Genomic DNA, 15,435 nt, shown 5'->3' on the forward strand with positions numbered 1-15,435 from the left:
TTTGTTTTTCTAATTATTTTGTTGTTTATGCTCCCTGATCACAATCGTGTGCGTGAGTCACTAACTTCTGACTCCATCGCTGCTTTTAGTATCAGACTGGGAACCACATTTAGTTTTGTACGGATTTTAAGTTATTTTACAGCTATAACTAAAAATACAATTTGAAAATAAGCGACCTTCATCTGCACTGTGTCTAAAGTCATGTGTTTAGCTAAGTTTTTTGGTGTGTGGTTTTTTTTTTAAACTGGTGAGTTTACAAGCTAAATTTGAGTACAAGCTACAAAAGTTTGAGTACAAAAGGTGAGTACAAGCTAAATTTACATTCTAGAAGGATACTATTATTTGATTGTACCACTTTAAATAATGAATGACAAAGCACAATATGGTAATAAAAGTAATAATGATAAATTAATCCAGCAGGGACAGGTTCGGCATTTTAGAACTCACTACTCAAAGAATTACATTTAAGCATAAGAGAGAAATAAAATGATGAAATACACAGACCAGTCAAAAAACTAATATAACAGCACTGTAATCCTTGACGAACTTTGAAAGAATAAAATTACAGAGACCATATGTGCATTGCACATTTCAACAGGAAGTACCAAGAAGTAACAACAACAATAACAACATAAGTGTGTGTGTCTGTGTGCAAGAGAGTGTGTGGTGGGGAGTGTGTGTATGTGAAAGAGTTTGCATGTTGGGGGGAAGTGTTTGTGTACCTGAGTGTGTCAGCTCGCTGTCTCTGTAAGATGAGCACTTAGAAGCCTGAACACTTGTTCAATACAGCAGTCATGGGCGGCACATGACTCTGGCATTTGGGGAGGCTGGTGCGAACCCCGGAAGCTCCCCCAGTGCCCAGACCGGGGCCTCGCCCCTGCTCTCCCCAGAGACCTGTCTCCGCTCAGCCTCGTCCCCCCGAGGCCCTGCCGCTCGCCTTCACCACTCACTCCTCTCCTCTGCAGCAGAGGAGAGGAGTAAGCGGCAACAAGGAGTGGGAGAGGGGGCCTAGAGGGAGGGAAACGAGTGGCTCCACCCTTTTCCCCAAGGCCTCCCCACCTGCTGCTCGCTCCTCTCCTTCACCCCCTCCCACTCCTGAGTTCGAGGCACAGACAGGCTCCCTGTGTGCCAACCGCAGCTCAGCGGAGACTGGGTACATGGACGGGGGAAGGGAACACTCCAACATCAGCCCCCTCTCCCAGCTCTGCACAGCAGACCAGGAGTCTCTGCCCAGTGTACTCTACGGCCTGGCCAGTTTGTGTGGCCTCACAGTCACAAACACACACCGGATTGTTACCCTTCCACCGAAGTGCATATTTATTCTTTCCTTGCCAAGTAGAACGGTGTACTGGGGGTTTATGGCAAGAGGAGACTTCCACAAAGCCTTCTTTCCTCAGCCCAGGCTCACCCTCTGAGCTTTTCTTCTGAGCTTCCCCTTTGCCTCCTGTTCCTTCCACTTGTAACCTCCCAATTACGTCGTTACCTCTCTCCATTCTGAAAACCGACCATTAATTCCTACCCTTTGTTTCCCATCTTTTAACCAATTAGTGATCGATGAGAGAACCTTCCCTCTTATCCCATGACAGGTTATTTTGCTTAAGAGTCTTTGGTGAGGAACCTCATCAAAGGCCTTCCAAATATCTAAGTACACTATGTACACTGGATCCCCCTTGTCCACATGCTTTTTGACCCCCTCAAAGAATTCTAATAGATTAGTGAGGCATGATTTACCTTTACAAAAATCATGTTGACTCTTCCCCAACAAATTATGTTCATCTATGTGTCTGACAATTCTGTTCTTTACTATAGTTTCAACCAGTTTGCCAGGTACCGCAGTCAGGCTTCCCAGCCTGTACTTGCCTAGATCACAAGTGGAGCCTTTAAAGACAATTGGCATCACATTAGCTATCCTCCAGTCATCTGATACAGAGGCTGATTGAAAGGACAGGTTACAAACCAAAGTTAGTAGTTCTGCAATATCACATTTGAGTTATTTCAGAACTCTTGGGTGAATAGCATCTGGTCCTTGTGACTGTTTAATTTATCAATTTGTTCTAAAACCTCCTCTAATGACACCTCAATCTGGGACAGTTGCTCAGATTTGTCAGAAAAGAATGGCTCAGGTTTGGGAATCTCCCTCATATCCTCAGCCATGCAGACTGATGCAAAGAAATGCATTTAGTTTCTTCGCAGTGGCCTTATTTTCCTTGAGTGCTCCTTTACCACCTCGATCGTCCAGTGGCCGCACTGGTTATTTAGCAGGCTTTCTGCTTTTGATGTACTTAAAAAGAAAATTGTTGTTACTTTCTGAGTCTTTGGCTAGCTGTTGCTCAAATGCTTTTTTGGCCTTTCTAACTATATTTTTACATTTCACCTGCCAGAATTTATGCTCCTTTCCATCTTCCTCACTAGGATTTAACTTCCACTTTTTAAAGGATGCCTTTTTGCCTCTCACTGCTTCTTTTACTTTGTTGTTTAGCCACGGTGGCACTTTTTTGATTCTCTTACTATGGTTTTTAATTTGGGGCACACATTTAAGTTGAGGCTCTATTATAGTGTCTTTACAAATGTTCCATGCAGTTTGCAGGGATTTCACTTTTGGTGCTGTACCTTTTCATTTCTGTTTAACTAACCTCCTCATTTTTCTGTAGTTCCCCTTTCCGAAATTAAGGGCTACCTTGGTGGGCTCCTGTGGTGTTTTTCCTGCCACAGGGATGTTAAATTTAATTATATTATAGGCACTATTACCAAGTGGACTAGCTATATTCACTTCCTGTGCTCCACTTAGGACTAAATCAAGAATTGCCTCTTCCCTTGTGGGCTCCAGGACCAGCTGCTCCAAGAAGCCGTAATTTCAGGTGCCAAGAAACTTTATCTCTACATCCTCACCAACAGTGTTTAATTGATCATAGCAGAGCTTGCAGTCTTCTTCAGGATGCAGTGACATCAGTGACCAGGGTGCTGCTAATAGTACCCTGTCGCACCCCCTTAGTCAAGCACTTTGAGATAGATGATAAGAGTCAGATGTTGTTTTAATTTTGCTCCCAATTTGGACATAAAAGGCTAGAAGACATGCCCCTCTGGTCTGCAGAATGAATTGGTTTGCGTCAAGAAAGACATTACAGGAGAGCAGGACTGGTGGGAAAGGATCAGTTGTTCTTTTCTGGAAAAAGAAATTCTAAATAAAGATTTTTCCTAAGCAAATTGTTTGAAGCTGGTTACCTGCGCTGTCAGGTACCAGCACCCAGAGGTCATCTTCCTGCTGCAGCAGGTCATCACCTCTCCCTGCCTCAGCGAGGTTGCTGTCTGAGCTGGTGTCCTTGTGTTCCTTTGAAAAGGAAAGTTAAAGGCTAGGAAATAAAGGCCATACAGCCCTGAGAAAGGCCAAATGTGTCCTGCCTCAGATCACATGTTCCGACTAGATAATACCTCGAGGTCCCTTCCAGCCCTAAGTTTCTGTGATTCTATGTCCTGTAACAGGCATTCAGATGGGGTGAAATTTAGGCCTAGACAGAAATCCAAAGGCAAAATAGCTGCCTGGGCCCCCAGGAAGCTCTCTGAGATCTTGAGCTTGAAGAAAACTTGAGGAAACTTTACCATCAGCCCCAAATAAGGGGCAATGCATCACTGTGTCAGGCCAGGAGCAGCCCAGGGAGTGCACTGTCTCTCGCACACAAGGACTGTACGCTGCTAAGTCCTTTCAGGATTGAGGCGGTACCTAGAATTTGTGCTGGGGCAAATTTCATCCATAAAAACTTTTTCCCTCTCATCTTTTGTTGGCTGGACACAGGAGAGTGTTATGTTGAACAGGTCATTCACTGGAGGGCAATTTCCTGGGACTTGCTATGGACAAAACAGATCCATAGATTCCAAGGTGAGAGAGGACCACGGTGATCATCTACTCTGGCCTCCTGTGTATCATAGGCCAGAACATTTCACCCCGTGATTCTTTCTGACTCTTCACATCACCTGTGAGAACCCATCTACCCACCAAGCCACTGAAACCTACTTTCCATCATCATGTTTCCTTCCAGGAGCCATGGTATCAAATCAGCTCCTAGAAGCCCTTCCTTCCACACACTTGACAAGGCATTCGATAACACAGAAGCAGGATCCAAGCAGCATCGTTGTTAATGCATGAGTCAGACTAATGATCCATCCAGCCCAGCAGACTCCAATGGTCAGTGTCAGCTCTTACATAGGACGGAACCACCATGCGGATAGTTATGGAATAACGTATTCCTATCCACAGACAGTTAATGGGTGGCTTGTTCCCCAGAGGAGGTGGGTTTATGTTTATTATAAAGTTTTACCAGATTTACTTGAACTATGCGTAAATTTATCCTTATAAATGTCCATTCCCTTTTTTGGGACTCCCACTAAGTTCTTGCCCTCAAAGATACCTTTGTGTCGGTGAGTTCCACAGGCTAACTCTCTCTCCAAAAAAGAAATAGCTACTTTGGTCAGTTTTAAACTCACTGCCTTTCAATTTAATTTATTCTGTCCTTTTCTCTTGCATCATTAAACAGCGTTCATGGAAGTCAATTCATTATGTTAAAGTCCTCCATCATGCCCCCTCTTATTTATCTCTGGTATTTAGATGGCCCCTGTTACCATAATACATGAGCATCTCACAACCTTTACTGTATTAATCCTCACGATACCCCTAGAAGGTAGGAAATGGCTACAACGCTTCTTGTACACATGAGAAACTGAGGCACTGACATAGAATCATAGAATCATAGAATATCAGGATTGGAAGGGACCTCAGGAGGTCATCTAGTCCAACCCCCTGCTCAAAGCAGGACCAATCCCCAATTTTTGCCCCAAATGGCCCCCTCAAGGATTGAACTCACAACCCTGGGTTTAGCAGGCCAATGCTCAAACCACTGAGCATGACCAAGCTCACACAAGAAGTCAGTGGTGGAGCAAGGAATTGAACCATTACATCCCCAGGGGCTAAGCTAATACCCTAACCTCCCTTCACCACCCCTCCAAGCTAAACCTATTTCGACTGTAAGTGCTGTGAGGCTGGGATCATCTTTTGTTCTCTGTTTGTACAGCTCCCAGCACACTGGGACTGTGCCCGTAGGCACTGTCACAGATAGATAATAATAATCATGATCTTTCCAATCTTTCTTCGCACATAAGTCTCAAGCCCCTGATCCTCCAGGGCTGGAGCACCCACGCAGAAAAATTAGTGGGTGCTCTGCACCCACCGGCAGCCAACCTCCCCTCACCCCCCACCCCACCTCCTCCCGCTCCTCCCCCTCTCCTGAGCAGGTTGCGTCCCCTCTCCTCCACCTATCTCCCAGCGCTTCCCACCCGGCTATCGCCAAACAGCTGTCTGTCAGTGTTAGCAAGCTCCGGGAGGGAGGGAGAGGAGTGGGAACATGGCGTGCTCAGGGGAGGAGGTGGGGAAGAGGCGGGGCCGGGGCAGGGATTTGGGGAAGGGGTTGGAATAGGGGCGAAGAAGAGGCAGGGCAGGGCCTTATGGAAGGGGTGGAGTGGGGGCAGGGAGGGGGCGGAGTTGGGGCAGGGACTTTGGGAAAGGGGTTGGAATGGGGGCGAGGAAGAGGCAGGGCGGGGCCTCATGGAAGAGGTGGAGTGGGGGCAGGGCTGGGGGCAGAGGGGGTGTCGAGCACCCACAGAAAAGAGGGGAAGTTGGCGCCTATGTGACCAGAACTGAATGCAGTATCCATAGGAAGGTGTAACATTGGCACTAGAATATCTCCTTACGCATCCTGACATTTTGTTTTTCACTCTGTTGGGAAATGGGAGGAATTCCCACAGCTGTAATTTACCTCCTATATCTTGGAGTAACTGATTTAAAACATAAATCTGGAAATAACTCCTACCTCTGTTTTTGCCTGAAGCTGGGATCCAGGTCCTGATTCCTGTCCAAACAGGTCATCTTTCAAAAGTCCTGGACTCTCAGGTTTTCCTTCATTTTCTTCATTTCCTTCATTTATTTCTGGTTCTAAACTTCCAGATCCTGGTTAAAGCAAATGTTAATAAAAACAACACTAATATTAAGAATAATAAACAGGGCTGTTGATTAATCACAGTTAACTCACGTGATTAATTTTTTTTTAAAAAATCGCAGTTTCAATCACACTGTTAAACAATAGAATACCAACTGAAATGTATTACATATTTTGGGGTGTTTTTCTACATTTTCAAATATATTGATTTCAATTACAACACAGAACACAAAGTGTACAGTGCTCACTTTGGATCTTGGAGTGCATCTGGTATGTAAATATCTTGTGATGCTGGCTACAACAGTGCCATAGGGAACACCTGTTCTCACTTTCAGGTGACATTGTAAACAAGAAGCAGGCAGCATTATTTCCTGTAAATGTAAACAAACTTGTTTGTCTGAGCAATTGGCTGAACAAGAAGTAGGACTGAGTGGACTTGCAGGCTCTAAAGTTTTACATTGTTTAATTTTTGAATGCTGTTATTTTTGTACATAATTCTACATTTGTAAGTTGCAATTTCATGATAAAGAGATTGCATTACAATACTTGTTTGAGGTGAACTGAAAAATACTATTATTTTATCATTTTTACAATGCAAATATTTGTAATAAAAATAAAGTGAGCACTGTTCACTTTGTATTCGGTGTTGTAATTGAAATCAATATATTTGAAAATGTAGAAAACATCCACAAATATTTAAAATGGCATTCCATTATTGTTTAATAGTACGATTAATCACATGATTAATCGTGAATACTTTTTTTAATCACATGATTAATCGTGATTAATTTTTGTAATTGCTTGACAGTCCTAAAAAAACCTAGTTTTCCCCCTCAGTTATCAGCCTCCCATTTAGTCCAGCCCCATCCCTGGCCCCTTTCTTTAGCTAATTTTGGTAAAAATTGAAAAATATCTACTTAAAAAAATTATTTCAGTTAGAGCTGGTCAGAAATTATTAATCAAAATGCTTTTTCAAGGGAAAATTTTGTCTTTATCTTAAACATTTTTGCAGAATGTGTCTATTAAAAAATTTTGTGTTGCAAAACTGAAAACTTTTCAGTTTCTGGCTGCTGAAAACTGAAATTTTTTGTTTATTTTTAAGTTTTCAACAAAATGTTTTAAAAAAATATATTTTCCTCTAAATTTTTCCCAGAAAAAAACCCTTGCTGATATTCTGATGAGCAAAACTCTCAGCCACAGGCAGTGGCTGAACCCTCCATTCAGGGGGGCTAGGCCACCAGCCTCACCCCATCTGCCTGAGGCCCCAGCCACCCCGACCCCCACCAGCCACCCTGCACCAGCGGGCCTGACCCTTGAGCTGCTCTGGCCTGCAACAGCAGGCCTGACCCCCAAGCTGGCCTGAGCTGCCCTGGCTGGCCCAAGACACCCCAGCCATGCTGGCCCCAGCTGCCCCAGCCGTGCTGGCCTGAGCCGCACCATGTCTAAGTCCACCAGAGACCACACTGCAGTGATCCCATCCCAGCTACTAGACCCCATTCTTCTGGCTGTCCAATTAAGGCACTAGCTGTGTCTCTGTGAGATTGTGCACACATCTTCGCTTGCTTCCAGGCGGTAATGGTTCACATCAGCTTAGGCCACGTCTACACTGGCAAGCTAAAACTCTCTAACTTGTTGGCTCAGGGGTGTGAAAAATCACACACACACACCCCAAGCGCATCAAGTTTGAGCACTTTAAAGCGCTCGTGTGGACAGGCTCCGAGCACGGGGAGCCGCACTCCCAGCGCTCGGAGCTATTCCCCTCATGGAGGGGGGTTACCAGGAGTGACCACACTTGCACACCAAGGCGCTGCCGTAGGAGCGTTCCCACAGCAGCGCTTTCACTTCTGTAGTGTAGACTTAGTTTTAGGCTTTACCGGTGGAAGGGGCAGATTTTTGGATTCCATTTATCTTTTTAAATGAAAAACTTGTAAATAGAATTACCACAGCTGCTCAGGAAAGGGAATTTCTATTCTGGGGGAAACTGACATTTCAAAAAAATGTTCTGAATTGGAATGAAAAGCTGAAATGATGAAATTTCCTAAAATATGAAAATTTCAAAATTTTTATTTTCAGGAACATTGAAATGTATTATTTCAACGGTGTCATTTTGATTCATTTTATTTTGACTTTTACATTCTATTAAACATTTAATAGCATATATACATTTTATTAAGTATCATACATGTAATACTAAATTTAATATTTAATATAAAAGTCAAAACAAAGTGAATCAAAGCAACATTATCAAAACAAATCATTATGACATTTTCTAAATGAGATGTTTCATTTTGGACAAAACTGCATGGAAACTCTTCTGTCTAAAATTTTCACCCAGCTCTAAAAAAAAAAATCACACGGGGAAATGAAATGGTTACCGCTACTATCCGGGATTTTCCCCTCTTTCTGCTCCTCTGTCTCTGCTTCTCCAGTGGCTCGGTCTGTTCCAACCTTGCATTCCTTGGAAAAGGAAGGTCATCAAAGCATGAATGGGGTGATTCTTTAAACGTAGCAGAGGCTTGATTTAGGCCAAATGCAGCCCTTTGACAGGCGTGAGGGTACCTGCATGAACAACTCCTCTGCTAACCGACGGCAGAAACAGGTTAACTGAGCAGGTTAAGAGCTGCTGGGTTATTGTGGCTAACATTTTCAAAAACAGGAGGCTAATGTTAGGCTCCTACTTCCATATTTAGGCAATTAAATAAGTGGACTCATTTTCAGATGTGCTGAGCTGGAAAATGGGAGGGCTTTTCACAGGAAAAAACAGCTATTTGTCAAAACCCTGCTAAGCCCCAAAACATTCTCAGCCCAACACCTCCAAAAACTCAAACAATTTTGGCCAAAATCTGTAAAAATTTTGGCCCCAAATTGCCAAAAAACTAAAAAAAATTGGTCAATAACTATTAAAAACTAAATAATTTTCGACCCAAATGGCCAAAAATCAAAAGATTTTAATGAAAGTGGACACTTTTCTGGAAAGTTTGGTTTAGTCAAAAATCCACATTTTTCAACAAAAAGAAAAAAGTTTGGAAAGATTTCCAACAGCATAAGCCAGCAGATCCCGCTTACTACACTGGGAGCTGCTGGGTGCCCAATGCTTCTGAAAAGTAGACCATTTAGGGCCTAATCCAAAGGTCATGGAAGTCAGTGGAAAGATTCCCCACGATTTCACTAAGACTTTGGATCAGGCTTTTATGAGATGTCTAAATATTAGAGATGGTTAGAAAATTGAAATTGTTTCTAGTGAGGACAGCCTAGAAATTTCAAAATTTCCCATGGGAAAAAAATTAATTTGTTCCAGGAAAATCAACAGTTTTCAATTTGACTTTTTTAAAACAAAACATGTAGCAGCTGCCCACCTACAACGGACTCCTTAGGCTGCTGTTGATGCTTTGAGGGGCACCCAGCCCCAGGAATCCCCCACAGTCAGAAACTGCCCAGAAAGTCCCCCGCTGCAGAGTGACAAGCCTAGAAGACCTGAGAGCAGCTTCCAGGGCTGCTACACTCCACTGAACCCATAGATCCTGAAATGGCAGGCCCCCGAACACCCCGCCAGGTCAGCTGGTAGGAAACCAGGCCTGTGTTTTTCCTTCCTGTCCCGCAAGGAATTTCAGTTTCAATAAATCAGCATTTTCATACAAAAAAAAATCATTGGAAAATTTCTGAGCAGCCATAAAACTAAGCTCAGTTCCCACTGATCCTAAGGAAACGAACGCCCCACCTCAATGGCTGCTTCCGCAGAATCAGCTGGTGGCTGGAGTCCAGGTCCTGGATCCTGTTCAGCGGCAGGGGCATCTTCTGACAGTCCTGAACTCAGAGGGTTTGGTTCATTTGTATCTAGCTCTAAAGATTTAGCTCCTGGTACTGAAAAAGTCAAAAACAGAAAAACAGTATCTGTTCACTGAGTGTGAGGGCAAATTCCCAGTGTTCACTTAAATGACCGTCTTAGAGTCTCCAGCACCGGAAAAGTCTTTCCCCTCTTTTACCCCACTGCTGAGTAAAATGGGGAAATATACAGTTGTCAGTATGTTAACTCTTCACAGTGTGGCCAGTGTCTTTGTATGTATCTGTGCAGCACCCAGCACAACGGGACCCAAATCTCAATCACTGTTTGTTGGTGCAGCCTGCCAGGGCCCCGATCTCAGTGGACGTGAACCTGTGCAGCACCCAGCAAGACGGGGCCGTGATCTCAGTCACTGTGTGTCCGTGTAACGCTGGCACAGTGGGGCCCCTATATCACTTAATGTGTGTAGCAGATGTTCTGGAAGATGTTCAAACATGTAGGAATCTTTTTGCAGTGGTTTCTTTTCACCTTTCCTAAATATTTTTAATGAGGTTTTGGAAAATATGATATTAACAGCTCTTGGTATAAAGCATCGACAACACAGCAAGTCCAACAGAAAGAAATACGATCACAACACACTCGGGGGCTCAGCTTTGCATCAGAGTCTTAACTTGGTAAGTCTATCAAATCGAGCTGCTCTAAAAAAAACAGTGAATATGTTAATATTAAAATTGGACAGCTAAAGAAATATCCCCCCAACCCCGCACTGTGGCATGCATTCCATCAGCCAGTGACAGCAATCCTGCTACAAAACACCTTTCCCTACTGTATGCTACAGATAACCACTCTGCAGGGCTAACTGTCCACGCCTTGCAAAGTGAGGAAGATCAGCATTGTTCACTTGCTTTCCCTGCTGGTAGCGTTGGCACACGTGTGAATGAAAACACCAGGCACAAGTATAACCCGCTGCTGAGTGGACTATAGGTCCCCCTTTCACATGCCGATCCACGGGGAGTGTGAGTTGCCACAGCCCACAGTTGCAGTGAGAGAGCAGTCTTTTTAGCTCAAACTGTAGCAGCTTGTGCTGTTAGTGCGGGAGGTCCCTGGTTCAATCCCCAGAGTATCATCCCAGAAAGTGGCCATCACACAAGAATAAAAAACTGGCTGGCTTAAGGATTTGCCTGTACGACGGGGGCTATAGCAGGATAGTGACGGTGCTGTTGCTATGCTGGCATAACCCCATGGTATACAGGCAGCCTGCAGAGACAGAAGGGGTTTTTCCATGCCTGTAGATAAACCACCTCTCTGAGCAATGGTGGCTCAGCAGAAGCATTCTTCCATCATCCTAGCTGCATCTACACCAGGGATTAGGTTGGCATAGCTACGGTGCTCAGAAGTATAAACCAGACAGCTATGCGTGTCATGTCCCTTTTTAGTGCCTTAACCACTTAAGGGGAGGTTTTCATAGGTGCAAATTGCAGGTAGGCACCTAACATCCATGTCTTTGAAAATCTAGCTGACAAAGGATAAAAGTCTACTGTTGTTTCCAGCTAACAGAGTTGCTCCTTCAGCTTAATGGTACAAGCCTGCGCTGTGGAGGTGAAGATCTTTGGGTTTCTCTCTACACCAGAAAATCAAATCCTGTGAATCTATTTGTAAAAGACTTAAGATTAGAATGGATCAAAAAAAATTAGGTGGAAATGTTTTGTCAAAAATGAAATTTTTCACAAGAAAATGAAAATTTTCAATTTTCTTGCAGAAAATGTCACAATATTTTTTTTTCATTTTGAATTGACCGTTTATTTAATTTCAGCATCAAAATGGTATGTTATTTGAGATTTTGGAAACTGAAAAATTTTGATTTGGGGATCTTCTGGCGTTTTCCCTCCCTTTTACTTTCACAGGAAGAGGAAAGTTTTAAGAGTGAGAGGCAGTGTGTGGAGAAGGAATCTACTTCTTTTCTTTTCTTTCCAGCTTGGGAAATAACTAAAAAGAGTAAGAAACGGTTTTGGAGGGGAAGACTTTTCACACTTTTTTTAAACTGAAAAGGAGTGAATTTTTTTTTAGACAGAAAATAATGAGATTTTACAACATAACAAGGCTGGGCGGGGTCTTTCTATTCAATACGTATTTGGACTTTCCCGGGTTTCCTGGTGGAAGAACTCCCCATTCTATAAATCAAATGAGTGGCTGACAAGGAATGTTCAACCCACCAGTAACACATGTAAAGCTTTACGTTACCTTCTGTCAGACGCTGCGACCCATTTGTGCCCTTCAGAGGCTGCTGACATTCCGGACAGAGTGTTCCTCCTTCCAGACATTTGCCATCGCATTCTGCACATTTCATTTTTATGGCTTATCCTAGAAAGTTAACCTTAACCAAAGAGCTGTATCAGCAGGGATTCATGAGACAAACACCAAAAGATCATGAGATTGGCTTTAAAAATCATGAGGCTTTTAAAAAATAATATGTCAGGGTCTTTTTTCCTTTGCCTCCTGGTTTTTGAGCCTTTTGGGGATCATGTTTTGTAGCTTTTCTCCCCAGTGACGAGAGATAGAATCTGGCTTTGTTTTGAAAGGAAAGCTGAGAGTCTTACATAACTACCTGACTCCAGGAGCTGAGGATTTTATAAAAGCACCAACTATCACAAAACAATAAAATTATGAGAGCAGCCAACATGGTATTAGTTACAAACCTAAAAACCTAGTGCCTCCCCCTTACTTTTCAGGTAAGAGAAGTAGAGTGATGTAGGTAGGGTTTTTTTTAACATTGTAATTAATTCTGAATCTCTGATTTCATCGGCCTTAATTCTCTCAACAATTGATCCCAGCTTTTCATTTTAAGATTTGAATTTCAAGGCATAAGCTATCCAGGAAGAAGCTGTTCATGTGAAGATCCCTGGAAGTGACAGAGCTGTGTCAAAAGTATCATATGTGAAAACAAACCTAACAAATTCAGCTCAGCTTGCACAATAAAGGGCATAAAATGAAGAGGTAAAACCAAAAATGCATTCTCTCTCTCCCTTCTCTTTCATCCTTCTACCAACACAACAGCTTTAGCAAAAAATGATATTTGTCAAATATAATCAGCAGCATCAAGACAAATGGAATTGGGTGACACTGATAAATCATGTGCAGTAGACAAGCAAATAATAATTTCCAGTAAACGCAAAACTGTTCTCCTCATGAAAAGGACAGTGGAAGATGGGCTGTAATTTGGGACTATCAGCTGCTAATATTTTACTTTCTTTTTCATGCAGTTAATACTCCTAATGCATTATGCACAATGGACATAGGCCCTGGTCAGGCAAACACATACACACAATTTACAAGCTCAACATTGCATTGAATTTGTCGACGTTATTAACCCCTAGCAGGTGGGAACAGAGATGTTATTCTCCTTTCCCCACCCCAACCCCTCTTTCCCCTCCCCTCCTGTTCCTTTATCTTTCTGGTCTCTGGCCTTGCTTTTTTTAAAAAAAACCTTTACTTGTTCGCACTCTTTTCTATGTGGTTTTGTACCTAACACTGATTGGATCACTGAGTAGCAGGAGTAAACTTATAGTCAGCTAAAGGAAATCATATAATTTCACATACCACCCACTATCTTTGTCAGTGAAGCACCTAGCACCATGGGGCCCCATCTTTGGTTGGCGTTTCTGATCAGTACACCTAGCAAGTCCATCTGTGACACAGAACAGGTGGTGCTGACATATAATGGATCTGTATATGTTTATCGTTCGGTCTGGCAGAATTTTTTGTATATAATTCTGACAGATAATACTGATGTTTATTTTTACGCATTTATTCTTTTTATTTATTTAAGTTTGCACTGAAAATGCATGTGCAAAATTATGTTTTTAAGAAATTTTTAAAGATTTTTAATCTATTTAAGTTTTCACATGTGTGGGAAGTGGTAAGGGATCAGCAAAGTGGGGGTCAGACAATAATTATTTAATGACGCAGATGTTGTTATTCAAAAAGTTAAAGCTTTCTCACCATTTAAACACAAATTGTCAGTCTCACATATCAAAATATACCAGGTAAATAGCATTAAATCAAACTCCTGGGCCCCAGTCCAGTGCTCTATCCTCATTTTGCACTGGTGTTAATGATGGCACAAGGTGAAGGGCAGAGAGGTTTGCCCCAAATTGCACACAACACATCACAGCGATGTGCTATGAGTACAGCAATTAGATCTGATTCTGCTCTCAGTGACCTCGGGATAAATCCTGAGTCATCCACTGACTGCAGGGGGATTGGAGCCAGATTCTGATCTCAGCTCCCCTGGAGTCAATCTGGAGTCAGCCACAGACTGCCATGGGGTCAGGGTAAATTGTGATCTCAGTGACACCAGTATTATAAATCTAGGGTGACTCTGGAGAAGTTAATGTCATTATCCGAGTTTTTAAAGGATGTAAATAAGGAAGCACATCTATGTTAAAGGCATATATCACAATTTATACCATAATCCCTGTGAATCAGAATTTATAAGAGAACTTTCTATAAATGGTCAATCATCCATTTTAGTCAACAATGCCATTTCACCAAGAGCAGGAAATGTCATTCTAATTTCAACATAATACGGCTCATACAGAGGAAAGATCCGTCTATTTGTTTGCCCTTAATTTAAAGGTTTGTTATAAATTTCAGAAGCACAGGGAAATCCTGCAGTCTCTCCTCAGGCATCAGTCCCATCACAAATCAACTGAGGAAATCATGCAAGTTTAGCAGTTTAAAAAGTCTTAACACGCATTTACCCTACCTTGTAGCAGACTCCCTGGCCATAAAGATGCCTGCTGGTGCACGTTATCTTCACCAGGAAATACATCTGTTTCATGTCTGCCTATATATACTGTATTTGAATTGGCTTCCCAAAACACGTGATTTCTTTGTTCTCTTTCTATTTCTTGTAAGAGCTATGGAAGTAACTATTCATTTTGAAAGTGAAAGTAATTCAGTAACATTTGTAGTCTGCAACAGCAATAGGCCCATATGCAGGGTTTTCAGTTACTTCTGCCTTCAAGATGAAACTGTAGCTCAGGCTGCTGAAGTCAGTTTGGTTACAGTGTAACCAATAAAACTGGAACCCTAAGAAACAGGGTTGTCAGTGTCACCAACCATTCAAAAAAGTGTCCTTTAGATCTTCTGGCACCTTAGAGACTAACCAATTTATTTGAGCATAAGCTTTCGTGAGCTACAGCTCACTTCATCGGATGCATTGGATGCTCACGAAAGCTTATGCTCAGATAAATTGGTTAGTCTCTAAGGTGCCACAAGTACTCCTTTTCTTTTTGCGAATACAGACTAACATGGCTGCTACTCTGAAACCTATCCTTTAGATCTGTTACTGTCCAGGCTTAGCGAAGCAGGGTGGAATTTCATCTCACTTCCTGACTACATTTGTGCAAAATGTTTGCGCAGAAAGATTTTTCCACTGAAAAAAAGCAGATTCAGGACCACCAAAAATTTTGCAGATTTGTGTTGAATTGTTTCAGTTGGTAAAAAAAAGAAAAGAAAAACGAAAGTGATTTGTTTCAATATGTTCAAAATTAAATGGTTCCACTTTTTTTATATAAAGCAGCTTTTTGTTATAAAACTTAATGACATTTTATTTTTAGAAAGATAAAAATGTTTATAAAAACTCAGAGCTGAAATGAAACATTTGGA

At 42.3% G+C, this 15,435-nt stretch overlaps 1 protein-coding gene across 7 annotated transcripts in view; it reads right to left on the reverse strand.

Annotated features, from left to right (window-relative positions):
- LOC140913636 (E3 ubiquitin-protein ligase rnf213-alpha) overlaps positions 1–14,608 on the reverse strand; it is a 175,638-nt gene extending 161,030 nt beyond the window's left edge. For 6 of the 7 annotated variants that reach the window (XM_073350365.2, XM_073350364.2, XM_073350366.2 and 3 more), the window contains exons 1-6: positions 14,531–14,608; positions 12,007–12,139; positions 9,703–9,845; positions 8,360–8,441; positions 5,859–5,995; positions 3,223–3,328 (exon numbers count right to left, since the gene is read on the reverse strand). In XM_073350365.2, the coding sequence (XP_073206466.2) occupies positions 3,223–3,328; positions 5,859–5,995; positions 8,360–8,441; positions 9,703–9,845; positions 12,007–12,112 (574 nt within the window). In that variant the 5' untranslated portion in view covers positions 12,113–12,139; positions 14,531–14,608. Of the gene's footprint in view, positions 1–3,222; positions 3,329–5,858; positions 5,996–8,359; positions 8,442–9,702; positions 9,846–12,006; positions 12,153–14,530 lie in introns of all 7 variants that reach the window. The other variant, XM_073350363.2, reaches the window with a different exon arrangement.
- Positions 14,609–15,435: the final 827 nt, after the last annotated feature.

This window comes from Lepidochelys kempii, chromosome 6 (assembly GCF_965140285.1).
Source record: "Lepidochelys kempii isolate rLepKem1 chromosome 6, rLepKem1.hap1, whole genome shotgun sequence".
NCBI classification, from domain to species: Eukaryota; Metazoa; Chordata; order Testudines; family Cheloniidae; genus Lepidochelys; species Lepidochelys kempii.